Source organism: Podarcis vaucheri, assembly GCF_965113315.1.
Source record: "Podarcis vaucheri genome assembly, chromosome: 11".
NCBI lineage: Eukaryota > Metazoa > Chordata > Lepidosauria > Squamata > Lacertidae > Podarcis > Podarcis vaucheri.
In genome coordinates, this window is record NC_138749.1 from 28,776,406 (window position 1) to 28,802,643 (window position 26,238).

The 26,238-nt window shown below is 43.7% G+C and overlaps 1 protein-coding gene across 1 annotated transcript; it reads right to left on the reverse strand.

The window, feature by feature from the left end:
* Nucleotides 1–1,833: 1,833 nt before the first annotated feature.
* On the reverse strand, nt 1,834–26,017 carry LOC309514693 (betaine--homocysteine S-methyltransferase 1). Its single transcript, XM_082191995.1, has 8 exons — nt 25,858–26,017; nt 19,975–20,107; nt 11,126–11,244; nt 9,590–9,781; nt 8,406–8,553; nt 7,047–7,229; nt 5,369–5,597; nt 1,834–3,747 (listed from the first exon to the last, which is right to left on the reverse strand). The coding sequence occupies exons 1-8, from the start codon at nt 25,891–25,893 to the stop codon at nt 3,555–3,557; spliced, it is 1,233 nt and encodes a 410-aa protein (XP_082048121.1). The 5' UTR covers nt 25,894–26,017; the 3' UTR covers nt 1,834–3,554.
* Nucleotides 26,018–26,238: the final 221 nt, after the last annotated feature.

Genomic DNA, 26,238 nt, shown 5'->3' on the forward strand with positions numbered 1-26,238 from the left:
GAGGGCCACATCTGGAGGGTTTCCCCACCCCTGATTTAAGGAGCATATATTCCTAAGGACTGTTTATTACCATGCATATTACCAGAACAGAACACCCTTATGCCCAACCTAAAGGCTGCCCCAGAGAATTGTGAGACGGTGTTATATGATTTCCCTCAGCCAGCTCCTCCTTGTGGAGAAAATAGAGAATGAATCCAAATACCGTACTTTAAATGTGTGTAAAGGCAACACAAACTCTTCAAAGTAACTGCTGCAGAAATGCCCTATTTGGCTTCCAGGATGTGCAGCAAATGTTCAATTCCCAGTGGATGGTTAACTGAAAACATTCAAGGGTTGAAAAATTGTCTGTTGCTATTGTTTTTAAACAAACTATGGTTGCTCCAGAGCACCCAGGCAAAGCATCTTCTTGGACACAAGACACACAAAATGAAGTAAAGTCCTAGATTCAAGTTATTGACAGCTACAGTATTAGATTAGACCTTTTGGACACCAGTGACAAAGAACAGGAATGATATATATATATATATATATATATATATATATATATATATATATATGCTTTCGTAGATTTTCACGGGTACAGGAATGCAGGTTTTGGTGTCTTCGGGTGTCTTCCCGTGTAAGAGTCGGGGTGTCTGTGCGACGTTTCGACGAGGTCTCACTCGTCATCTTCAGGCTGGTGCTTTCGGCTTCTTGTTACTGGAACAGAGCAGAATCTGGTGTTTGAGTTCCTATAAATACTGTTGAGGGGTGTGGTGTATAGCCTCCAACGTTCTGGGCAGAGAGGAAGTTCCTAGATTAGTGTGCCTCTTCTTCTTTTGTTCCTTAATTACTTGAGGGATATCTTGAGTGATTTCATGAGTGATATTCTGAATACCACTGGGTGGGTCATTAAGTGTAGATTAGTTGCTAAAGCTTTTGTGTCTTGACCTCTTGAGCTTGTGAAGAGTTTTTCTGAGAAGATGGCTGTGCTGCATTTAGTTGTGCTCTGGCTTGGCTTCGTGTATAGGGGCGAGCTGTGGTTTTGTGCCTTGTGCCAGCCAGATCTGTGTAGGGATTGCAGGGATTGTATATATATATACAGTCAAACCTCGGCTCCCAAACGCCTCCGTTTTGGAATGTTTCAGCTCCTGAACGCCGAAAACCCAGAAGTAAATGCTCCAGTTTTTGAACATTTTTAAGAAACTGAACATCTGACACAGCTTCTGCTTGAAGAGTTTGGATTTGATATCCCACTTTTATCACTACCTGAAGAAGTCTCAAAGCGGCTAACAATCTCCTTTCCTTTCCTCCGCCACAACAAACACTCTGTGAGGTGAGTGGGGCTGAGAGACTTCAGAGAAGTGTGACTGGCCCAAGGTCACCCAGCAGCTGCATGTGGAGGAGCGGAGACGCGAACCCGGTTCACCGGACTACCGCTCTTAACCACTACACCACACTGGCTCTCCAGAGTGCAGGAAGCTCCTGCAACCAACCAGAAGCCTTGGTTGTTGAACATTTCAGAAGCTGAATAGGCTTCCGGGACAGATTATGTTTGACAACCAAAGTTTAACTGTATGTATATAGTTACAGCTACATCTGGAGGGCCAGAACTTCCCATTCCTGCTTTATTGTTACAAGACTGATATAGCCTTTTTTATGTGTATGCACAATTACAAAAGAGTTCTATAATGTGTCATGGAGAAGAAAGGTGTCAGGGCAAACATATTCAGGAAGAATATTTTGTGCCAAACAAAGCATGTTAAAACATTGTGTTAGGTACCTTTATTCATTTTTTCTTAACACTGTACGTTTTAAATATAATTTCACTCTTAAAACAGCAAGACATTAGGGTAATTTGTAAATCTTTATTGGTATTCATACAGAACATTGCTCTTAGATATAAAAGAACTGAATGATGTCACATATAGGCCAATCCCCTCAGTATATAGCAGATATTAGTCATCTATTTAGCTTTTTCAGGCAAGGTGAGGCAAGCACCTTAAGTGGCAGTAACCACAGGGGGCAGCAGATTCCAATGTAGATCTTTATTTCTCCCCTTGTTCCTGATGCCTATCTTCACTCACCCCTTCTTCCCTAGCAGGGAGGGTGGCGCCATTTTGTGGTTTGCCTCAGGTGCCAAAATGTCTCAGGCCGGCCCTGAGCCACATGCCAGAAGATTTTCAGTCGTTAAGGTTTTAACATGTGACCTTAGTTTCAGTGAGAAATGGAGATTTCCCTTTTTAAAAGCGGGTACCAAAGCCCTCATATGATACTGTTATTAGATGTAAGAAAGATGATTTCAACTACTTGATCAGGTGCACCAGTGAAGTATATTGGAATGGATCAATCATGCTGAGTGGTGAAAGTAAATGTGATCAGCTTCCACAGATGCTACATGGTGAAGTGGACCTAAATATCTGCATAGTTATAGAGTGGTATCCAGTGGCAACTATTGACGGAAGGAATTGGTCAGCAAAACAGGGAGGGGTTTTTTTTGTCCATTTCCCCTTCCTGCTTAGCACCTCTCAAAACCCATATACTGGGTGGGGGGGGGGCAAAAATCTGAGGGATTTAGAGAGGGCATGGAATTTAGGGGTCATTGAAATGGCTTCCTGCCGACTCTACTGGTGGATTATTTCAGTACCATCACTTTTGGATACCACCCACAGTCTGGGAAGCTAAGCAGCTCAAGAGGAAACTTCAGTCATGATCTATATAAGACTTCTTGCTAATTTGTGATGGAAAATCCAAGTGGATTTTATACATTTCCAGAAGTTACATGTTTGGATTTCACATGCAGAAAAGAGTTTTATATTCTTGTATCTTCTTTATATTTTTCTGTTTCTAATTGGGACTGTAAATAACCCTTTTTAATAAACTTTTTTTTTTCATGCAGAATAATTTTTAGCTAAATTTGATCTCCTGCAATATGCATTTAGAGATGGCAATGGCATCTCAGGCCTAGGAGAATAAAACCAACAAATATTTTGAAAATAGCCTGCTGTTTATCAGAAGTATTTTATTTTTTTAAATTATATAATTGCAGTGATCTAAACTATTCCTATCCTGAGAAAAAAATATCTTTCCAAAGTAAGTATTCACCTCTTTTTTTTGCTTTCATAGAGAGTGCTATGCTTATTGGGGGGGGGGGATTGAAGATAAAACTTCTCCATCTGAGATAATGGGCACAATCCATATAAAGTTCCAATTAACCCAAGTTCTTTGGTGAAATCCTAAGCACATTCACTAGGAAGGAAATTCTGTTAAACGCAGTGAGACTTGATTTTGAGAAAAGTTGCTTAGGATTGGACTATTTTACATGTAAGCATTAAATCCCAATTATTTCAATAGGATTAGAGGATGAACGTGCTCTGAATTGTGTGTACTGCAAATAAATTGGAGTATTCAATAAAAGTGCAGCACATAGCATGAGCGCATTTTCATTTTTTAAAAGTGTTTTGAGATTTATTATACTTCCAACTTGCAATTAATAAATTCTGTCTGATCTTTCTACTGAGTTGTCAATTATACAGTGACATGCTTGTTTTCGCATAGACAAAATTGCTAATAATCTATGCTACAGTGCTGGATTTGAATTTCTGTCTTTTGAAGAGTTCTTTCTGCTGTTGTTCAGATGTTGCTTCTTTCTGCTGTATCAACTCAGCATCCCCTTTGGTCACCCCCCAGGCATCTGGCTTTGACAGTGAGGGGCAATATGGTCTTCCTGAAGCAGGCAACAGATTCTCCCAGTATTCCTTCCTAGCCCTAAGTTAAAAAAGGGACAGATGCTATTCAATATATTTTAAATCAAAGAGGGATACAGTACAAGATATTTTACAAAATATTTTAGCATGTAAATCAACAGATTGTCATAGAATAATTTTGGTTGTAAACCTAACAGTGCAAAGGATTGTTTTAATAACTCAATTTAAGGTGTTCTACTTTTAACTATGGCTCACTATGATGACTGATTTTACATACCCATGAAAAAGAGGACCTGTCCTGGAAAAAGAGGACATGTGGCAACCCTAGGATGGACTTGCCAGAGGGATTAATAGTGTAATCATTCAGCCTGGACACTGAGATCTAGCACCAAGGGCCTCAAATGCATAAGGGGGCACACCAACATTGGTAGTGTTGTATTGTTGCTAATTCTCCCCACCCCACCTCCCCAAGGATATTGAGGAATAAAACCCTAACATATCACTTTTGAAATACAGGTGCTTTTGAAAGGGTTATATGGATATTTCCTAGTTTCTTTTCCTCCTAAGGCCAGGTCAAAAATAACATTGACCTATATAATACAAGTGATAAGGGGGAGGGGGCTAAAATGAACTTTGTAGCCCCAGGAATATGGATAGTAGTTTTCCAGAAATCTTGACTATAGCTTTAAACATTGTTGAATGTTCAAAGGCAGCACATTGTTGAACTTCAAAGGCAACCTATATAATGATTGCAATGTAAGACGTTTAAATGAGGTTTCAGGACCTCAGACAACCTTCACAACCATGCTACAGATATATGCTGAACTTTTTAGTGGCCCTCTGGCTTAGCTGCAACAAAAAGGAGGGCAATACCACATAACAACAAAAGAATCCCCAACATTTTGTGTCAGGGAGGGAGAATATTTGGAAATCTGAGAAACTGTTATGAGCACCACAAAATACCCATTTCACAGAATGAAAGTGGTGATGTTCGGAACTGCCCCCACCCCCTGAAAAAAAAAATCCCCAGGGGCCCAGGCAACGTATCTACATACTCAAAACAAAGAAAACACAGACCCCCCCCAAAAGAGAAACCCCTGGCCTGAAATAAAACCCTCACAGGTTTTTTTTAAAAAAAATAAAAATTGGTAGGGACAGAAGGCCTTGATGGGCACTGCATCGGGTGCCCAAGTAGTAGTATGAACAAAACAAGTTAATTATGAAATTGATTTCTAAATGTTCCCACATGTTTGGAGCATGAGGGCAAACTGCACAACTAAGAAGCTAGTATTCTGATTGAATTCAGTCTCTCTAGCTTTACTATACATAGCAAATGCTTCCAGCCTAACATGAAAGGAACAACATTTATATCATCAGGAAATCTGAATGAAACTTGACTGTACAATGGTTGAATAACAGGTACCCTTGTAAATTGGAGGGTATTTAACTCAGTCACTGTATTGATCTAAATGCACATATTTAGTAATATCCTGCATCCATTACTTCCATCTTGGTCTTTAGGTCTATAAAATTACTGTTCAAAACTGCTTGTGTGCATGGTTTTGTACCATGACATAGAGTTCTACTACTACCAAGTAATTTGCTATATGAAGCAATGCATTTCTGAAAAAGAAATATATATAGTGGGTTATTTTAGTATCAGAGTTAAAAATATACTTTACCTTGCTCTGACCCATGGTTTGGTATGCATGCTCAATTCGCTCCCCCAGCTGCCATGTTTTTCAGAGGCTTGTGGTAAAAATCCTCTTTCAGGGGCCAGCTCCTCTGCAATTGCTCTGATGTGATATGGTTCAAACCCACAGCACCCTCCAATATACCGAACCCCCAAATTATAGGCCTCTCTTGCATATTTGTGAACATCCCATCTGGATAGAATTCTTGGCTCCAAAGCTGTAATGATATGTAATTACTATTATCTGAACATTCGGTGATAAAAATCTGTGCAAAACACTACCATTGTCATCCAAATGTTTTACAAAATATGCTTGTTTTCTTTAGACAGCGCTAACCAGGACAGACAATTGTGTATTTATTCACAACTACTGAGTTTGCAAACAGCAGCAAGGAGTGAATCAACCTTGGGGAAGAGTCTCTTTCCAGGTATCATAAGGCAGAGCCACAGTAGCCACGCTTGGGGAGCAAGTTTTTAGTTTCCAAACTGGCTTGACTTAGGTAGGGCTCCCTATTCCACAAAGTGATCTAAACAAATTTTTCAGCACTCTTTTCTAGTTCCAAGAATTACCTACATGTTTTCCCCACCAAATGGAATAGATCATCTGATGAACAGGGAGGTTCTAATTTTTTTTTTTATCCCCAGTTCAGCATGCTGGGTGGGAAGCTTTAAGCATACTGAGATGGGGATGAAAATCAGTAGCTTTCTCCTGCTCCTTAGATGATATTTGCAGATCATCTGGGAAGCAGATGGCCCAATTTCATCCCAGTCTCAGCACGGACATCAAGCTCAGCCGTATAACAGGATGAAAATAACACACACACCCCTCAGCTGATCTGCATGGTAACTGGCCCTGTCTACTTTTGGACTCTGTCCACGAATGAAATGTGACACACACACCCATAGCTTTTTTGCTGAGTAATGTGGTCTGTGGCCTGAAAAATGGTTCCTATTCTTGCTATAGACGTTTACCTGCCGGCAATCTTTAGGTTTAAATATTTAGACTCTGACCCTACTGTTTTAGTGTTGTATTTTATAATTAATCTAAGTAAAGGTAAAGGGACCCCTGACCGTTAGGTCCAGTCGTGACCGACTCTGGGGTTGCGGCGCTCATCTCACTTTATTGGCCGAGGGAGCCGGCGTACAGCTTCCGGGTCATGTGACTAGCATGACTAAGCCGCTTCTGGCAAACCAGAGCACTGCACGGAAACGATGTTTACCTTCCCGCCAGAGCGGTACCTATTTATCTACTTGCACTTTGACATGCTTTTGAACTGCTAGGTTGGCAGGAGCTGGGACCGAGCAACGGGAGCTCACCCTGTCACGGGGATTCAAACCGCTGACCTTCTGATCGGCAAGTCCTAGGCTCTGTGATTTAACCCACAGTGCCACCCGCATCCCTATAATTAATCTAATTGACTATAAATCACTCTTGAAATATGAATAGAATGATGGTGCATTAAAAAAATAATAATAAATACATTTTATACAATGCAACATGGCTTCAGTTCCAGACCAACTGTATGCTTTTGAAGGCAATGGGGCCTATTTCCAGTACATGTACTGGATATTTGATGTATACTGTATTTTACTGTACTATTTGAGGTATAAGTGCTATTTTTCTCGCAGCTTCATGCTAAAAACAGCAACAACAACAAAAGTCTTACCAAAAGGAAATTCTGGTAGATCAATGAACCCCTGCTTCCCACAGTCCGGAGTATGAAACGCAAGTGGCTGTGACATGAGGTGCGCTTTTAGTTTAGCAGCTGCCAAGCCCTCCTTCATGAGTTTCAGAGTTTTGAGGGAAGTAGCTGGATCAAAATGGCAGTTCACGCCAACAATAGAAGCACCTAAAGAACAAGAAGTGAAGTGTTTCACAACGTCTTTCAATTCAATGTTTTAAACTAATGTGATCTGTGCATAAAGGGCCCCTTTTGATGTTGTGGGGTTTTTTTGAACTGCACTTTAAATATGCATGTATGGAAACAGACATAAATAGCAAAGTACTTATTGTCTTTGAAATGCTGGGAGTGTCAGATTAAAGTATGAGATCCACGCCTTGCAGGGCTGGGCTGAATGTACTCTAGACCTGGGGTGGGCAGATGGATTTGCTAAGTTCCCACCCACAAAACCCAAAGACCACAAGCTGGCATCTCTAAATAAATAAATAAATAAATATTTTAATTTGTATCCCACCCTCCCCGGAAGAGCTGGGCTAACATCATAAAAACAACATAAGATGCATAAAAACAGACATCAATTAATTAAAATACATCTTAAAATTAATTCAGACAAGTTAAAATCTGGGCAGGTGGCAATTACCAGGTTGGAATCACATGCAAAATACTACGTTAGAAAGGGAGGTGAATGTATACTTAGAATTAAAGGGCAGAATGTACCTCTTAGTGATACCTCCCAGTCCAGAAATTTGGTTGTGTGTGTTTTTGTTTTTTGCTCACAGTCCTTTCACACAAAAACCCACTCCTGATTCCTCCCAACCAAAGCTTATTTGCTTTAGCCGCCTGATTTAAGTGTGGAATTGTTGGTATTGTAAAGCAACCAAGTATGGGTGTGGGATACAAGCTTCAAGTATTTTGTGCCGGGATTTGCATCTCGTGCACCTTTTCAGGCAGAATCAAGAGATTGATAGCTGTTCCCCACTTGCCTGTGGATGGGGCCACTTGCCTGTTTTTCTGTGCTGCAATAGCTAAAGTGGACGATAGGGTCATTTGCAAAGCACTTGTTAAAATGACATTTTTACTTTGAGCTTTAATAAAGCAGATTCGAAATTTTAAAATAAAAAGTAGAACTATTTGAGTAATTGGTCCATTAGGGAGAATGGGGCAAAGTTCCTCCCCCCCCCCCCAAGCTGGGTCCACTATGATCCAACAGGCCTTCCCTTTCACCTTGTCCAATATTTTCCTACTCAAACATGCACCTACTTTTGCTGAGCTTCTTTCATCTCATTCCATATCGCTAATATTTTAACTTGTATCACGATGGATACGTCAAATATAGAATCTTACCAGCGTTTACAAGTTTGACAGCACATTCTCCAGGTAATATGCCATGCATATCTCCTTCTGGACCAATACAAAGAGTTGCTGCAACTGGAACCCCAGCTTCTTTTAAGGTTTCAACTGCCCACACAGCTTCTTCAACATGTTCAAAATACTAAAAAGAGATGAAAGGAGTAAGTAAGTAAGTAAGAGAGAGAGAGGAGAGAGAGAGAGAGTTCAGAGCATAATACTACCTTTGGTGTGAAAATGTAACAAAAACAAACAAAAGACTAAAAGAAAAAGTACATTTTAATTTTTTAAAAATTGGGATACAATGCAAAAACCCCACCCCCTGACAAAAGGGCTTTATTGAAGGTCAGAGCCATCGTTGCATCTGCCCCATATCTATGCATGGTGGCTGTGGTGAAATGGAGGTGGACTACGATTAGCTCTGATCACTGCCGGAGCTCCAGACTGGCACAGTGATTGACTCCACACAGGGCCTAATGCCTAGCTCTGCTCCCTCCCCACCTTTGGAATGCTCCATATTTCAAGGCTTTCTGCTGCCCTCCAATGGCAAGAAGAATACCACCAGTGGGCCACTCACCTGCATGTTCAGTTGGCAGACACCTTTGCTGAAGCCAGTGCTTCCCCTTCCCAGCCCAGCAGAGAGGGAAATGGGGATTCCTGTTATTTTCTAAATATTCAAAACTTTCCCTCAAAAAATTGCATTTGCTGAGTATCTTTCGTCATATACTAAACTCATTTGTACCTCAGGGTATCTGTTTAAGGGTTCTACCAACCTATTCACTGAGCATCTATCCCGATTTGTTCATGTAAAATTTATGTGGAGGCTATATGATATCAGTTTATTGAGCATTCGTTCTGATTTGTTTGTGCAGAGGCTAGGCCCAAGTCATTGTTATCCCACACCTTCCAGGATTGGGGTGGGGTCTGAGGGGCACATGGCCCTGGGCACAATTTTCTGAGGGGTGCCCTGCCCCCCCAACTCTTTCTGGCACTCTTTGATGAAGCAGATTTTCTAGATCCATTTCAATAGGGGTTTAGGCCCGGTTTTGGCATGCCTTGGTCACTCTTTGGTGGCAGGTGGTTTGCAAATCTGCAGAGCCCCAAACTCTGGATACGAACCTATCACAAAAGCAGTTTCCCCCATTATCACCGCTTACTGTTTCCTTAATGGTTGCATTTACCTCTGCAATTAAGAAGTCCACATTCTTTTTGGTAAAAACCTCTAGCTGCTTTCGAAAGATTGATTTAACTTCAGCTTCACTCTTGCTACTTAAGTATGAAGGGGTTTGGCTGACGCCTCCAGCCACCAAAGCATCCCCTTCTTGAGCCACTTCTTTTGCAATATCACAGGCTGCTTCGTTTACTTTCTTGCCCTGATAATACGGAAATAGCATTAGTACAGACTTACACCATACACATACCTACACTTTTATTGTAGGAAAAATGAATACACGTTACATTTGTTGTCCAGCTAAGAAGTCTCACATTTTACCAATCATCACAGTACAATTTCATAAGGGGGTGTTTTTTATTAGAGGACAGTGTAAATGTTTGCCTGCTTCATTTTTGGGTCCAAAATAGTATCTTCAAAGGTCCCAAAAATATTTCCTGAAAATAACTCCTTCTAATCACAACATAAATATAGTTCGCTTCTCTTTGCTGCTATTGAGCCAGCCTGCTTCTATTTTGGCAAAAGCAACTAACCAACCAACAACTAACTAGGTCTTCATCAGTAGTCTCATCCAGACAGTCAGGAATCATGCAGCAAATGTCATTTATTCTGTCACTCTTGGCAAGCAAAGTTAATTTAGAGTGAGGACATATGTGATCCTAACCAACTACCTAAAAATAGGCAAATGATCCTTAAAATATTGAAGAGGAGAGTGCTTCTCAGTGTTGACAAAAGTGTCTGTATCTCTTCTCTGGTTCTGTCCTGACATTGCTGACATGTTCTCAAGTGAGAGATTTAAAAGCACCTGAGGAAAATATTAGGGGGGGGGGGTGTTTTCAAGTCTGAAAGGTAACCACAGTGTTACAATATCTCTAAGAAGGAGCAGTGGCGTAGCGTGGGTTGTCAGCACCCGGGGCAAGGCAAGTAATTTGCGCCCCCTAACCCGTGGATTTGCGCCCCCTAACCCTAACCCCCAGATGTTGCGCCCGGTCCGGCCGGGCCCCCCTGCACCCCCACGCTACGCCACTGAGAAGGAGCAAAGGACAAACTGGCCTCCAAAATCAGTTTCTAGATTAAAAAATAGTAACTAGGTTTTACTGAAAAATCAAACAGAAACATTCTTCTTGGCTATTCATGGCTTGCACATAATATTATGTCACACTATAAGGTGTTACTTCTGTATATGGGTAGACAAACTTTTCTTTGTCACAATTAATTGATAAATTTAGCCCTTGTCAGCTCCTGTTTTCCACAGTATTAAACAACTTGAAAGTGCTTTGTGAGAAATAACTACAGTAAGAGTAACTAGCTTGCTTCTTTCATCTGACAGGCAGTTGTCCCTGTTTTTTTGGAAGGTAATCCAGGCAGCATCTCTGTCTTGCCATTTCAGTATACTAAATCTTCATATATTTTATTTCTATTTGAATTTTTAAATCTACATTTTTGTATTAATGAGTTAGGTCTTGCAAAGGTGACCCATGTTTCTGCGTTGAGATCATGTAACTGTGCTTGTCAATAAAAATAAAAAACAGTTGAAACTACTCACAGAATGTTTATCAGCTACATAGTTCCCCCTGTTTTCTAATTTGTCATCACTGGCATAAAAGGTGAATGTCTGTAAAACATTTGATCCAGCCCTGAGGAATTCTCGATGCAGCTGACGAACTGCAAAATGTTTAAACAAAACGAAGAGTCAAATATGATGTTAATATTGTGGCAGCAGCTCCTTTTACATTTTATTGCCTTATGTTCCATTTTATGACCTACACATAGTGATTCGCTTCATTTTTAACTGAGTTGTTATACTGTTAAAAAGAAACACTCCCATTGATTTATTAATAAAGGGTATGCGTATTTAATCAATTAAAAAATCTGCACATTAATTTCCCAACTTGCAATTGGTATATGATTAATGCAAAAGGCATCTGAGACTGTTAAACCATTTCACTTGTAGATCTGACAGTTGGACAAAATTGGATTTGAACCAGGAAGGTTTAAGGTTCATCTCTATAGTAGAGGTATCTTGGGAAAGCAAAATCACTCTCTCTCTCACCCTCTTTTTCCTGCCTGTAAAATAAGAACAATGCTGACTTGAGCGTTTTGAAAAACTCTGCAAATTAGAAGTATAAATAAATAGGATTCATATGATAATAACTGATGAAAGACTTCCAGGTAAATCTGAAGTTGCAAAAGAAAGGCACATTCTTTCCTTTCCTTAGAGTGTTATCCAGTGTTATACAAGCAGATTTCCCCTTCTTTTCTTTCCCTCTGCAGCCTCCTGCACTCCTCCCCCAAATTTCTCTAGACTCTCAGGGACACCCAACTCCCAAATGACTGTGATCTACTCACAGTATTAAAAAAAACTGGCAGTGATCTACCCATTGTTGTTGGATGAACCAAAGTTGTTGAACTTTTTTTTAGGAAGACACAGGTCCCCCCCTTTTTTTGGGGGGAGATCACTGAGGGGCCAAAGATCTACTAGGAACACCCCGTGATCTACAAGTAGATCACAATCTACCTGTTGGACATGCCTGCAGTTTTAGTAGGCATGCAAGGAGCTGCATGAGGAGGAGGAGAGGAAGGGGAAGTCCTGTTGCATGGATAGAAGTCTGTTCTCCACTACTGGATATTGTCAATTAAGCTATTTTTCCTTAGTCTACTGGTGCAATATGCAATAGCATTTTTAACAGGCAGTGTATCAAAAGTAGATTTTAAATGGGAAATGTGCCACCCACAACTACAATGAATTTATAACAACAACAACAACAACAACAACAGCAACAGCAACAATAATTTATTATTTGTACCCCGCCCATCTGGCTGGGTTTCCCCAGCCACTCTGGGCGGCTTCCATAGAAACCAAAAATACACTAAAATATCACACATTAAAAACTTCCCTGGGCTGCCTTAAGATAGAGACAATAGAACACAGACAGCCAATGCAGTGTCCTCCAGATGTTACTAGATCCCAACCTCAATTGGCCGTAGTCAGCATGACCAAAAGTCAAGGATGATAGAAGTTGTAATCCAACAACACCTGCAGTGTAACCATGTTGGTATCCCTGCAGTGCAGGATAATTAATGTGCACAGGTAGGCCACTAATTACTTCTACTCGTTACCTCATTTAGGAAGCATTTTCTGCCACAATAAAAAGGACTTAATTCCAAGCAAATGTGTTTATAATTATGATGCCAGAATAGCTGTCTCAAATCCCACAGCAGTTACTGTGCAATAGCTGGCACCATCCGCACTCTAACCAAAGGCCAGAAAAACAGGCTGTTTCTTCACTTCAAGACTGTTTGGTTTCCTATCCAGTTTCAAGGTCACATCTGACACACTGACACTCTCTGTCACCCCCCCCCCCCATTTTGACCCATACAAATGTAATTTAAGAATGATTTAAGGTCACATCTATTTCACACTTAGAACACTGTTTGCCTGACTGGTATGGGACTTTCGCAATACACCCCAGTTGTGAAATAGTTGTTTGTTGCATTTTTAAAATCTTGCCTTACTTTGAAGGAGCTGGAGTGATACATGGAAAATTGTAGTGGTGGACAGAAGTAGTAGCATCAGGCTTAATTTCACTCTCCCCATACTGTGGCAGGGACAGTTTTGTCTTTGAAGAGGTACAGGTTTTGCCAAATGATTTTGAACATAAAGCTACTACTGAAAATGGTACCAGAATACCTAGAACAGTGGTACCTCAGGTTACATACACTTCAGATTACAGACTCGGCTAACCCAGAAATAGTGCTTCAGGTTAAGAACTTTGCTTCAGGATGAGAACAGAAATCGTGTTCCAGCGGTGCAGCGGCAGCAGGAGGCCCCATTAGCTAAAGTGGTTGTCAGGGAACTGACATCAGAGGAAAGGGAGGTGGTAGGGCTCCCAGAGGCTGGGAGGGAGTCAGCAGCTAAAGCAGGGACCAGCAGGGGGAGCGAGGGGTCTCTGGAGGAGGATCTCAGTAATGCTGAGAGAGACGCAGCAGCCAAGGCAGGAACCAGCAGGGGAGAGAAAGGGGTGAGAGACACGTCCAGCGAAAACAGCGGGGAGGTGTCAGAAGCAACCGTAGGGAGACCCATACTTCGCCGGAAGCTGCCACGTCGTGAGTCCAGGAGACGCGTTTCCGTTAAGGAGCTTCTTTGCTGGAAGCGCTTCCGCAGGCAGCCACTGTCAGACTCTACTAGTGACTAGAGCAGACATGTCTGAGGAGCTCTGTCACACACAGAGGTTTGTGGAGCCGCACAAACTCTGAGGGGGCACAATTTTAAGCACAAGCAGCTAATCATCCCCTCACAGCAGTCTGACAGTCTTGTACGCTGCCTGTGCAGGAGAAAGCATCATGAGCAACCCAGCCGGAACCGGAGAGGCAGGGGTTAGAGCTGGTCCAAGCTTGGAAGAAAGGTATCAAGCTTTGGAGGTCCAACTTGCGCTGCAGACGGCGAGGCTCGAGGAGAGAAGGGCTCAGGATGCAGACAAGAAGGGGAGAACCACTCAGTTCCCCAGAAAGGTACCAGGATTGGTGCAGAAGTTTGGGGGGGACCCCAAGGATTACCATGCCTTTAGGACAGAGATGCAATATGCCCTTAATGTGCAGTTTGATGAGTTCCCTGATGAGGAATCGCGAGTTGCTTTCGTAATTGGGCATCTTGAGAAGGGGGCGCGAGACTGGGTTCGACCCCTGATGGCAACGCACAATGATATCCTAAAGGACACTATGAAGTTCTTTCGTGCAATGGATATCATGTTTTCCAGCGATATTGAGGAAGGGGTGGTGCGCAGACAGCTAATGGCTTGCAAGCAGGGAAGCCGATCTGTCCGTGAGTACTGGACTGAATTTACCATGCTGATTCACAGATTGGGGTGGGATTTATCGGCGGCACCCATTCAGATGCTATTTGAAGGTCTTTCTTCGGCTGTGAAAGACGAGCTGTCCCGGAGCCCCAGGGCGGTGTCTATGGATCAGCTGACCAAATCTGCGCTGACCATTGGAGCGCGCCAGGAGGCAAGAGCCTTGGAGAGGCGGGAAGGGAGAGGGGAACGTTGGAAGGAGTTCCGCATTCCAGACATTCCTGAGCCAGCTTTCCCGCCGGCAGAGCCGATGGAAATCGGAACAGCGCGCGCGCGCGCAGTTTCAAAGCCCAGTGAGGGGGCTAAGAAGGAGGGAAAAGGAGCCCGGAAATGCTATCTCTGCCAACAGCCAGGCCACTTTGCCAGAGTCTGCCCCCAGAGGAAGGAATGGCAAGGGATGGTGGGAGCTGTTGAGGGGGGAGAGCAGGGAGAAACGGAGCAGGTAAAAGCCAACGCCTGGTTGCCACAGTCAGGGCACTGCAGCCAGGCCAAAGAGCAGTGAAAGTGCCCGTGCCAGAAGCTCCTCGACCTGCTCTAGTGATTGAAGTGTCGCTAGAGCTGCAAAATGGACACCCCCTAAAAATAAAGGCGCTGTTGGACTCAGGCAGCTCCTGCAATTTTATGAGCAAGGAGTTTGCTGCTGAACACCAGATACAGACGATCCCTTTAAGCAACCCCCTTCAGGTGACCACGATCGATGGCAGGGAACTGTTGGGAGGAGGAGTCAGCTTGCAGACCGTCCCAATGATAATGAGGGTGGCAAGGCACACAGAACTGATAGCGTTTAATGTGGCCACCTTGGGAGGCGCTCCCATTATTTTGGGAATGAGCTGGCTAGCCCTACATGATCCGCTGGTGGGCTGGCATCAAAGAGTGGTTTCCTTCGGTTCAGCACATTGCTTAGAACACTGCAGGGGGGAAAAGGGTTCAGCAGGGGCCCAAGCCACCCTGGCAGGGACTGAAGTAATGGAGAAGGTGAAGGTGCCACCACAGTATGCAGATCTCAGCGACGTGTTCAGCGAGAAGGAAGCTGACCAACTACCCCCGCATAGGCCCTTTGATTGCCAGATCAATTTACTCCCTGGAGCACAGCTTCCTGTAGGCAAGTTGTATGCCATGTCAGACAGGGAAATGCAGGAGTTGCGAGAGTTCATTGACAAGAACCTGAAGAGAGGCTTCATCAGAGAGTCCAAGGCAGCGGGGGGTAGCCCAGTGTTTTTTGTGGATAAAAAGCACACGGACAAGCCGAGACTTGTATGTGATTTCAGGCTGTTAAATGCAGTGACAGAGACGGCGGCTTTTCTTATGCCCAGGATTGATGATATTTTGACCAGGGTGCGGAAGGGAAAGATTTTTACAAAGCTGGACCTAAGGGGGGCGTACAACCTGATACGTATAAGGAAAGGGGATGAATGGAAAACCACCATGTTCACCCCTTTGGGGGCATTTGAATACCTCGTGATGCCTTTTGGATTACAAACAGGCTCCGCGTGTTTTCAATCGTTCATGAACCACGTACTGGGGCCTTTGCTCTACAAGAATTGCGTGGCCTTCCTAGATGATGTGTTGGTGTATTCGGAGAATGAGGAGCAACATGTGAGAGACGTCAGAGAAGTGTTGAGCAGGCTGCAAGCCAACAGGCTGTGGGTGAAACTGGAGAAGTGTCAGTTTCATACCAAGGAGGTGGAATTCCTGGGGTACCGCTTGTCAGACAAGGGGTTGGCCATGGACCCCGGCAAGGTTCAAGCAGTGCTGGAATGGAAAACACCCAAAACCAAGAAGGATGTGCAGAGGTTCCTAGGGTTTGGAAACTTTTATCGTAAGTTCATCCGAAACTTCGCCCACCTGACGGCGCCCATCACGGACTGTCTCAGCAGTAAAAAGAAGTTTGTTTGGACGGCGGAGGCGGAGCGAGCGTTTGAGGAACTGAAAAGGGCCTTCGCCTCTGATGAACAACTTCTGCATGTGGATTTACAAAAAAAGCTGAGGGTCGAAACAGACGCATCTGACAGAGCCATAGGGGCGGTGCTTCTTCTGCAGCCGGGGAAGGAGGAGTCAGAGTGGCGACCGTGTGCCTTCTTTTCGCGAAAGCTGAACAAATCCGAGAGGAACTACACGGTGTACGACCGGGAACTTCTTGCGATTCATGAGGCTTTCCGGAGATGGAGGCACCTGCTAATTGGTGCACAACATAAGGTGCAAGTGTGCACGGACCATAAGAATCTAGAGTATTGGAGAACTGCGCGAGTGCTCAACCAACGGCAGTTGAGATGGGCCCAGGAGTTCTCCAAATTTAACTTTGAGATTTGTTACGTGCCAGGCCCAGAGAACGTTAGGGCGGACGCTCTCTCACGCAAACCTGAATATTTGGAGGGGGAGGGAGCACCCGAAGAGACCCATGTCATTCCAGAGGACCGCTGGGTGTGTGGGGCGGCATTGGTGGGGCAAAGGGAACTGGTAGAGGGAACGGTGCAGGATGAATACGCCCAGGACAAACTCAGGGGTCTCAGGAGGGAGGGAGACAAACCCGGGGGTTTTGAGGAGAGAAACGGGGCGTTGTACTACAAGGGAGCGTTATATATACCTGAAGGGGAATTGAGGGAAAAGGTACTCAAGCAACTGCACGATAGCCCCACAGCAGGGCATTTTGGGCAACACAAAACCATGTGGCTGGTTACCAGGGAATTCTGGTGGCCCAAGGTCAGGGAAGATGTGCGGGAGTATGTGAGAGGGTGTGACCAATGCCAACGAGCCAAGGGGGAGAGGCGGGCACCGGCAGGTTTATTAGAACCACTACCCACGCCGGAAAGACCATGGGAAGCAGTGGCAATAGATTTCATGACTGATCTGCCAAGGTCCAGAGGGAAAACAGCCATCATGGTTGTGGTAGACCTGTTAACCAAGATGGCCCACTTTATAGCCTGCTCACATGCGGTCACAGCGGAAGAAACCGCTAAATTGTTTGTGGAAAATGTGTTTAGGCTGCATGGCGCCCCCTTGAGGGTTGTTTCTGACCGAGGGAAACAATTTACTTCCAGGTTCTGGAGGAAGCTCATGAGCTTATTGCATGTAGAGGTGAATTTCTCAACTGCCCGTCATCCAGAAACCAACGGGCAGGCGGAAAGAGCTAATGGTGTCCTCCAGCAATATTTGAGGTGTTATGTGAATGACAGAGAGAATGATTGGGTGGAGAAGCTGGCGTTGGCAGAATTTGCCTACAACAATGCAGAGAACGTGTCCACGGGGATGAGCCCCTTTTTGGCTAATCACGGGTGTCATCCCCGAGCCTTCCCAGGGGGGGAAGGGGAGAACTGGAGCGTTCCAGCTGCAGAACAGTTCGTTGAAGAAATGGAAGCGATCCATCGCCAGCTCCAACTTAACTTAAACAGGGCTAAGGAGGAATATAAGAGGCAGGCAGACAAAACCAGAAGGGAAGGGGAAAGCATTAGGGTGGGGGACCAGGTGTGGCTGTCCACCCAAGGGTTACCATTCAAAGGGGGTTGTAAGAAGTTAAGACCCAAAAGGCTGGGCCCATTTGAAGTCACGCAGCAGGTCAACCCAGTGGCTTTCAGACTCCGGTTACCGAACCACATGAAGCTGCACCCAGTGTTCCACAGGTCGTTGCTGTCACCGTATAAAGGGGACAGAGAAGGGAGGGTCAATAGGGGACCAGCTATGGAGGAAAAAGAACACAGCTACCATGTAGCGGAGATTCTCGATTCCAGGTGGAAGGGAGATCAAGTAGAGTATTTGGTAATGTGGGAAGGGGAGCCGGAGTCGGAAAACACCTGGGTCATGGCAGAGGATGTAGATGACGAGGTTTTGATAGAAACTTTTCATCAGAGATTCCCTCGTAAACCTCAGCCAGTGGCGAGGTTCCGGAGGGAATACTTCGCCACCACCGACGAAGAAGAAGAGTTGGAGGGGTTCTCTGATTCCGAGGCGGAGGAGGATTCAGCGAGCCGGAACGAAGACCGATGGAGGGAAATGTTCGAGACGTCTGAAGATGAAGAGGATTCTTTTCGGGGTTTTAGCTCCTCACCGCCCAGAGGAGAGAGTAGGGGCGGGGGGGAAGGGGGCCCTGGAGGGGAGGTGGATGTCAGGGAACTGACATCAGAGGAAAGGGAGGTGGTAGGGCTCCCAGAGGCTGGGAGAGAGTCAGCAGCTAAAGCAGGGACCAGCAGGGGGAGCGAGGGGTCTCTGGAGGAGGATCTCAGTAATGCTGAGAGAGACGCAGCAGCCAAGGCAGGAACCAGCAGGGGAGAGAAAGGGGTGAGAGACACGTCAGCGAAAACAGCGGGGAGGTGTCAGAAGCAACCGTAGGGAGACCCATACTTCGCCGGAAGCTGCCACGTCGTGAGTCCAGGAGACGCGTTTCCGTTAAGGAGCTTCTTTGCTGGAAGCGCTTCCGCAGGCAGCCACTGTCAGACTCTACTAGTGACTAGAGCAGACATGTCTGAGGAGCTCTGTCACACACAGAGGTTTGTGGAGCCGCACAAACTCTGAGGGGGCACAATTTTAAGCACAAGCAGCTAATCATCCCCTCACAGTGGTGCTTCAGGTTAAGAACAATTTCAGGTTAAGAACGGACCTCCGGAACGATTAAATACTTAACCCGAGGTACCACTGTATTTGACACCATCAGATACAAACAATGTGGTGGGGTACTACTGTTCACCTGACCTCCTGTTAGTTGCATCACTGCTGCTTACCAGGAGGTAGAGGGGTGAAGTGCTGGCAAGGCCCGCATGGTGCAAACGCAGAGGCAGAGCCAATCCAATACTCCCATTAGCGCATTTGCACAATAGCCACTATCCCCCTCCTGGTAAACATCAACAATGCAATGACAGGAGGTCAGGTGAGCAGTGCCATCCCACCACATTGTCTGCTACTGTAGAAGCAGAGGATAACCAAAAGACCATTGATTACATTAATATGGCTTTTTTGTGATTATCACAGTATTTGCTTGCATCCCCTTGTCTTTGTAAATCCAGGACCCTATCTTCAAAGACCTATAGATGCCTTCAGACACAAGATAACAAACAGTATACTTTAAATCCTTATTTTAAGGCAATCCCAAAACTGCAAAAATATAAAAAAGATTAAATATTACTGATATAACGTTAAAGCAATATTTCTGTAATAACCAGTTCAAAGTGTCATAAAATACTAAATCAGGTATAAATCAGAAAATGTGCCCATTAAAGAGCCCATTAAAAATTGTTGAACAGAACCAATTTTCATTGGCCTGTGCGTTGTGCCCAACAGCCCCTATTTAGCTAAAGTGGACTGTGATTAAGTCCATTGAATGAAATGGGATGTGAACTAATTGCACCCGACTTATTCCACTGATTTCAAGGGGCATAAAGCACAATCCTCTAAAGCCTTACTCACTGTATTTAATGATGTTTACTCCCTAGTAAGTTTGTTTAGGGTCACAGCTTTTATTATGACTAACTTTATCAAGCACAGGGGTCAATGTGTATTCTACAACTGGGAATTTTACACAATTCATAATGTATACATTGCAGATTAAACTAACCTGCTTCTGGGTGTTCTAGAGCAGCTTCTGGAGTCCAAGGCCCAGCTTTTACATATCCCCTCTTTTCGAGAGCAATGACAAATCCTCCATCACCAATCACAATTTCTCCAGCATCTAGACGTTCAAGAATACCCTAGAAGAAGAACAACAACAACTACATAGTGTTCTAATATTTTAGAACGTTCAGCTAAAATGTCTCCAAGCAACTTACATCTGAAAACATATACATAAATACATTATATCATGTAGAGGAGAAAAAAATAATAAATTACATTAACATTTCATATAACATATAAAGTTAAGCCGCTGCACTTGTGATCTTCCTGGGCAGCGTGTATGGAGGTCCTGGGATGTCTAGACAGAACAACACTTCTTGGTGTGGCCCAAAGGAAAGCAGAGCAATACGTTTGATTCCAGCAGGGCAGCAGGAGTTGCCAGGAGGCGGCGTACAAGGCACCATCCACTCATCTTAAGACTCCATAATGGATTTGTGTAGGGTTTACTCCTTAGCCTTATCTTCTCCACAAGATATCACACAAGGCAGTGGAGGTTTAGGATCAGAGTTTTCATTCTCTGAAAGTAGATGGGCTACTTTCCCATGTTGATGAGCCCCATATGCTCCTAATTTCCCTCTACAGCATATGCAGAAGCCGCCTTCTTGACTGTTGGACCCACTATTTATCTTGTCCACTCAATCCGCCACAGTCTGTCTTCACATGTAAAGGTAGTCCCTAACTTGCCAAGGGTTTGAGACTCATCGGCTACCCTCATCTGGTTTAGTTTGCCAGTTGAAGCTGTTCCTGAAGCTGTCGCATACTGACAGCTTCTAGGAGCCACAGATGAGAGCTGAAGAAGTTTCTGAAGAAACTTTGTAAGATTCCACTGGTGGATTGCCATGTAGAAAGCAGCTATCAACCATGCCAACACATCTGTCTTAAATCTCTCTTTGTGTGCTAGTTTTATATAATTCCCACTGATAAGAGAATGCTTGCCAGGAGGACTATGCCAAGTTTATTACTCAACCCTCTGAAACTCACACCAAGTCATTTTGTGTCATTGTATTAATTCTTTAAATGCAAGACTACTACAACAGCCACTAAATTCACCAATTGTGTGCTGGGTTCACAGAGCACAATTTATTTATTTTTTTGGACTAGCTACTTTGAATCTGCACGACAAAAACTACAGGAAATATGTAGAGGGTCACATTCAGCTTCCAGGATGGAAATTACCCATTCCTGATTTAAAAGGACTATTGAAACCCTGAAAGGTCAAAGGAACACAACCTTCACCCTTCATGGCACTTCATTATCACCAATGCACTTCTTGGAAATCCTCTCCATTAGAGCAAATTCGTATATATATTTATAAAAAAATTATTTGTACAAAATATTTTACTACTTTGTCTATAGAAACCTATCTGGTGGCTATTATGGGCCTAAAAGGAAAAACAATACTTGCATTCTGTAAAATACCCAGTCTGGAGGTGATTCTTACCACTGACGGCATTTATAGTATATCATACTAGCATCTCTTGGGCGAACAGGTAGACTTGAACCTATTTGTGCCCTATGTTGGTTTTTATATCAAGTCACATCCATCTAGCTCAGAATTTTCTACACTGACTGGCAGTAGTTTGCAGGATTTCAAGGAGGAGTCTTTCTTAGTCCCACTTGGATATCCTGGGGATAGAAGTTCCTATACTAAACTATGCCCTTCCCTAAGATGAGGTGTTATTTTGGGTTATTACTCCCTTATGTGCTTGATGGCAGATCCTGTTCAAAGTATTATTTCCCCTTGAGTATGTAATGCTATTTATTAGGAAAAAGTTTGCTGACAATTGCCTGGGCTGCCATCTGAACAGCTTTTTGTGATCCCTCAGTCATAGTTAACTGAGGCATTAGTGACAGCTGTCCTGTGTTTCTTTTCATAGCTGCAGTGACAGTTGCTGTTGAATCTCAGACTGACCTCTCCCTAAATGTCTGTGCCCCCTTTTTTATTAACTGCTTCACGATTTACCAGACCTACTTCATAAAACTCTGCTTCTGAAGTGAAGACAGTGTGAATTGAGTCTAGCAGTACACATGTTACACACTACACTTGCCCATATGTTCTAGGAACATATAATCTGGACGCTAACATTTTTTAAACAAATCTGAAAGGCAGTGTATTTCCCTATCACCAAAAAGTTCACCCTTCCGTTAGGAAACAGCTGTTCTGGAATGGGGCACACTGCCTTTCTAGCTTAAGTAAAAGCTTTACAGAAGGTTCCACCAAATGCTTTGCCAGGTGTTGGTCACCCACATATGCAAATACTGTACTTATAAACACTTGCAGAAGAATAGTTCTCTGCTACAGCAACATGACAGTGTCTCTCATTCTTAGTTCTATGCTTCTTTTCCTCCTTCTCTCTGTGAGGCTTTTGGGGCAGCATGATTCCCAACACAGTCTTTCTAAATCTATACAGTATCACAATATAATCTCCTGCCCAAGCATTGTTTACACTTCTCTTCATTTTCCATGCTTTGTATGCAAGAGGTGCCCACATTTTCCACTGTAGTCAAATATTTTTGTTCTTCTAGCCATAACATTGCCCAGATTTACCTTTCTTTCTCCATTAACACTGCCAAAATCATTGCCAAGGAGCTGTTTATTGGTTGACTGGTGCTACTTTTTTATCTCTGTTTTTCTGAACACTATCTAGTATCATATGCTAGATTATCCATCTTCATAAAAGCTGTGTTGATAAAATCTAATAATCTATTTCTTCAGGTTTCCCCCTGCATGTGACTTTCCTTCAAACATATAACTCCATAGCTATGCACACATACATACTCCATTTTCCAACAGGCATATTATCCATAGGTCTAATATTTAAGAGTACGTTTACCTCTCCTATTAGGTTTTAGTCATATACATGATCAAGCAACAGTAACACAAATATTTAGATGAATTCCTTTGAAATCACACGGAGTAACGTTTACGAAAGCAATTAACAATGAGTCTTCTAGTGAAGCTTTCTAATGACAATGAAGTTTCACATCTGCGGGACTGCAAATTTGCATATTCATGGAATAGGAAGTGACCCAACAATTCTGACTGATTACATTTTTATGCAGAATCCTGGCCAAAGCATGGAAAAGGTATCTATCTAAATCAGTATCACATTCAGTTGTTCCAAATGCAGAAAACACACTTTGCTATCCAATAATACCAGAGGACTGGGGATTGGCAATCATCGTTCCCATATTCAAGAAAGGCTGTAAACTTGATCCAGCCAATTACAGACCAATCAGTCTCTTAAGCATCATCAGCAAACTTTATGCAACTCACTTACGTGAAAAGTTTGCGGACTGGCTAGAACAGGAGCACATCCTAAAGGAAGCCCAGGCTGGCTTCAGGGCACATAGATCAACTCTAGACCAAGGACTGGTATTGCAACATCTAGTGGAGAAATACACCTCAAAGAAAGGAGGCTCTCTCTATGTAGCCTTTATAGATTTCAAATCAGCCTTCGACTCGATACCCCGGCACAGACTTTGGGAAAAACTAAATGTCACAAACATCGATAGACGTCTTTTGCTTCTTATCCGTAGACTACATGAAAATACTCGGATCCGTGTTAGATGCGACCGTTATGGGAACCTATCAAAGGAAATCCAAAGTTCCCATGGTGTCAAGCAAGGCTGTGTTCTTGCCCCTATTCTTTTTAACTTCTATATAAACTCCTTAGTCGGAAAGATGGAGGAAGCAAGTACTCACTCCCCAAATCTAAATAATACACCAATCCCGGTCCTTTTGTACGCGGATGATGCGGCCCTTATTTCCTTCTCTTGTGTGGGTCTAAGAAAACTTTTACGAGCTCTTACAGAGTATTGCGAAGCTGAACACCTAATAATAAACTACACCAAATCAAAAATTATGGTGTTCTCCAAGAGAAAACTCCGACATAAATGGAAAATTAATAACCAACCTATTGAGCAAGTAACATCTTTTAGATATCTTGGAATAATTTTCGATGAGAAGGGATCTTGGTGCCATCAGATTAAGAATTCCATTGTAAATGCGCAAAGATCTTCCAGAGCTATCATAAGATTCTTTTATAGAAAAGGAGGTCAATATGTTCCCGCTGCCTCCCAGGTCTTTGTTGCAAAAATACTTCCGCAATTGACCTATGGCACCCAGATATTTAATTGTCAAAAACTCAAGTCCCTGGAATCTGTACAAACTAAATTTTATCGTTCCCTACTAGGGTTACCTACCTGTGTCTCTAACACTGCCGTTAGGCTGGAGGTTGGCCAACTCCCTATTAATGCCAGGATATGGATCCTGAAGATTCATTTCTGGCTAAAACTCATATTTTTCCCAGTGGGAGTGGCTCCATTGACTCTACTAGACCCGTTCCAGTCTAAATGGAGATTGTCGCTCTATGAAAAACTGAGGGGCCTGGGGCTTTCCTCACAAGAACTTATAGCCTCAGGCTTTGAAAAGGCTAAAATGATGGTGAGCCAGCGAATAGGAGATGTAGAGCTTCAGGACCATATGAGCAAGATAGATAAATATCCAGCTATCCAAGATTATGGAAAAGGGTTTAACCTAACCCCATATTTGATGGACCTACAAATCGCAAAATATAGGCGGGCGTTTACCCTTACTAGATTTGATGTATTGCCATCTGCCTTACTAAAGGGCAGATACGAGGGCACACCCTATGCTGAACGAGTTTGCCCATGTGGTCTGAAGGAGGTGGAAACGGCTTCACATGTGCTGTTACACTGCGACCTTTACGGGGATATCAGGTTACTGTTTATCTCCCCTATCGTTCAGAAATTTCCAGGTCGATCTGAATCTCAGCGGCTGAAAATCCTACTAGGAGACAAAAACCCAGAAGTAACATTGAAAGTGGCCAAGTTTTCTGCGGCCGCGATCAAGCGGAGGGCATTAGCTGTAAAAAAGTAAAAGATCTGACCCCTGGATAAGCCCCCCCTTTTTTAAGCCCATACATATACTGTAGTGCATATATGAGTATGTATATGTGTGTGTGTGTGGGTGTGTGTGTATATGTGCATTGTTTTTATGTATAATTTTACAATTTTTAACTGACACCACCATTCCCTTGTAAATTATTGCTGCCTTTTATGTTTTTTTTTCTTTTTCCTTTCTTCTGGTCTATGACCGTAATAAATTTATTCATTCATTCACACTTTGCTATCATACTGAACATTTCCATAGCAATGTGAATAATCAGATTTATACACAAAATAAATGAAAAGTCTTGGCATATAAAAAATTTGTCAGAACCAGGTGCCCCTGGCTTCAATACGTCCCCTGGCTTACACTTCACAGCGTCTAGGGCAGCTGAGATAGTTAAGGGTGTAGACCAGTGGTTCCCAACCTTTTTTTGCCCATGACCCACCTAAGCATCTCTAAAACCCTGATGCCCCCCCATATATAATTCTTATTATTCGATTATTCGAAAAGTGAACTCCTGTTCACGTGGAGGAAGCCTAAAGGGCCATTCACTATTAATAATTCATTCTCGAATTGCCCACCTTAAAAATCAAATTGCCCCCCTGTGGGTGTAGATCGAGGTGTCTATTTCTATACCTCAACTCGTGGAGCGGACTTTCACCTTTGACCCTCTTGAAGCCCCCAGGGTCTGCCTATTAGCAAAGCCCCAAACGACCCCTCTCTCTCGCTCACAACTTTTCTATTAAAACACCGTTGTTCTTTTTCTCGAGGACGCCTTGCAGGAGATAATCGACCACCTCTTGCCCGAACACTACAAAGACAGAGAAATGTCTGGCGGCTCTATTTCACTTCGGGGCTTCTCTTCACAACAAAACCAAGCAAGCAAGAGCCCCAAGCAGCCGGCGGCTTTACCTTCTTGTTTTTCGGGGTCCCTCCAATAGGTGCCATGATCCGCCGCCCTGTCGATCCTTGTCGGGAACTGCACTTTCCCTCCTCTGCCGCCGAGACAAACGAACGGAGCGCGCCCCAGCGAAGAGGCACAGAGAGCGCTGCAAACCGCTCGCGCCTTTTATATCCCTAGGAAGGGGCGGCCGGAGGTGGGTGGATCCTGAGCTGGACGTCGATTGGAGAAAGAGGCGTCTCAATATAGCTGCGTTCGCCCGGGCAAGACCCTGCTCGGACTTGCTCCTTTCTGCGAAGGGCGGAAAGTAACGGTGCCTCGAGAACTCAAGCACCGGATAACCTCTCTCTCACGCTCGAAGAAGCAGCAGCGTAGAATCACGGCTACTTAAA